This window comes from Frankliniella occidentalis, unplaced genomic scaffold, assembly GCF_000697945.3.
Source record: "Frankliniella occidentalis isolate FOCC.00 unplaced genomic scaffold, Focc_3.1 Scaffold249, whole genome shotgun sequence".
Taxonomy (NCBI): Eukaryota; Metazoa; Arthropoda; class Insecta; order Thysanoptera; family Thripidae; genus Frankliniella; species Frankliniella occidentalis.
In genome coordinates this window covers 227,254-228,492 of record NW_026267375.1, presented here as the reverse complement: position 1 = coordinate 228,492, position 1,239 = coordinate 227,254, and the positions used below count along the sequence as shown (strand labels likewise).

The 1,239-nt window shown below is 44.4% G+C and overlaps 1 protein-coding gene across 2 annotated transcripts in view; it reads right to left on the bottom strand.

Moving 5' to 3' along the window:
* Window positions 1–434: 434 nt before the first annotated feature.
* The window catches only part of LOC113214385 (cytochrome b5-related protein-like), a 29,789-nt gene continuing 28,984 nt past the window's right edge, over window positions 435–1,239 (bottom strand). For both annotated transcript variants that reach the window (XM_026433733.2, XM_026433731.2), the window contains one exon: window positions 435–676. In XM_026433733.2, the coding sequence (XP_026289518.1) occupies window positions 463–676 (214 nt within the window). In that variant the 3' untranslated portion in view covers window positions 435–462. The remainder of the gene's footprint in view (window positions 677–1,239) is intronic.

Here is a 1,239-nt window from a genome sequence, read left to right as displayed (position 1 = left end):
GACTCTGGTGGGGCGACTCGTCAAAATAAAGTCCTGGGGGTAAAATTTGTGTCCTTTGGAGCCGAAGGCCTATCTACGACTCTGCCTTTTGCCCGACTCAGGTGTCAGCGCCGCAGGCCTAGGTAGATGTATGCCAGGTGCGTAAAAGTGTTTCGTGAGATATCGCGAAGCCTGTTCCGCGAGACGTGGTCTGGCGTATATCTACTTAGTATAGAATGTGACGTCACAGTATCTTAATAACAGTGAACTTTCAGTGAGGTTAGTGGAACGTGACTAGTATAGGCACTGGCAACGATTCTTACCACTCTTTACCTATCCCCACAGCACAGACAGTGCACCTGGGACTTGCGCGACATTTTGTATACCTGTATTTCCTTCGCTCGGGTACAAAGGCGTTAAATTATTTCGCTGTTTATATGTTAAGTCGTTATGAATAGTTTGAAGAGTAAACTTTATTGCCCTTTAATGCTTAAGGTCTATCACACTGCCAGGAGCACATTGGTTAGGTTCGCGTCGGGTCAGTTGCTTGAAAGATCCTTTAAACAGCGTCCAGGCTGTAGTGAATCTGTACTGAATACCAAACTCGGCGAGGGTCTCGGTAAAAACTGGGTACAGTGCTCGAAGACGACAATGGTCCACTGTTGGGAGTAGATGGTGAAGAGCATGATCACCATACCTGTAAAACGAAAGAAACGTTGACAATAATTCAATGATGCAACACCTTAAACCCTTCTTCGCTGTTTTCAGCTCGCCCTTCTGCTTTGAAAAAGCTATCCAGCAGGCTTATGCAAACGACCTCGTGTCTGTGTGTCTGTCTGTTCCACAAGAGGGAGATGTGCTAGAGACTCCAAATTTTCAGGGGATCTCAAGGTTCACTCCCACCAAACAAAACACCCACGGTAAATCCTGCCAATCACCCCTAAGGAGCTAAAGGAGGGCATCGAAGAAAACAGGAAAGGCCAAAAGTTAGAATTTTTTATGATCTTCCAAGGGTAAACTCGAGAGAATACACCCAGAAAAACGAAAAGTTGTCTCGACCACTGTGAGAAATATATTTGTACATGTACGATATATTTTGTAATTTGCTAGTTACAATACGAGTCGTACATGTACAACCTCCCACTGTCGCTCGATATTCGATTCCAAGTCGATACATAGGGCTAGTAAATTGTACAATTTGAGATTGTACTTGTACGACTTCTTCCATGGAAAATTTTCCTGTACCCGGTACGACAATTT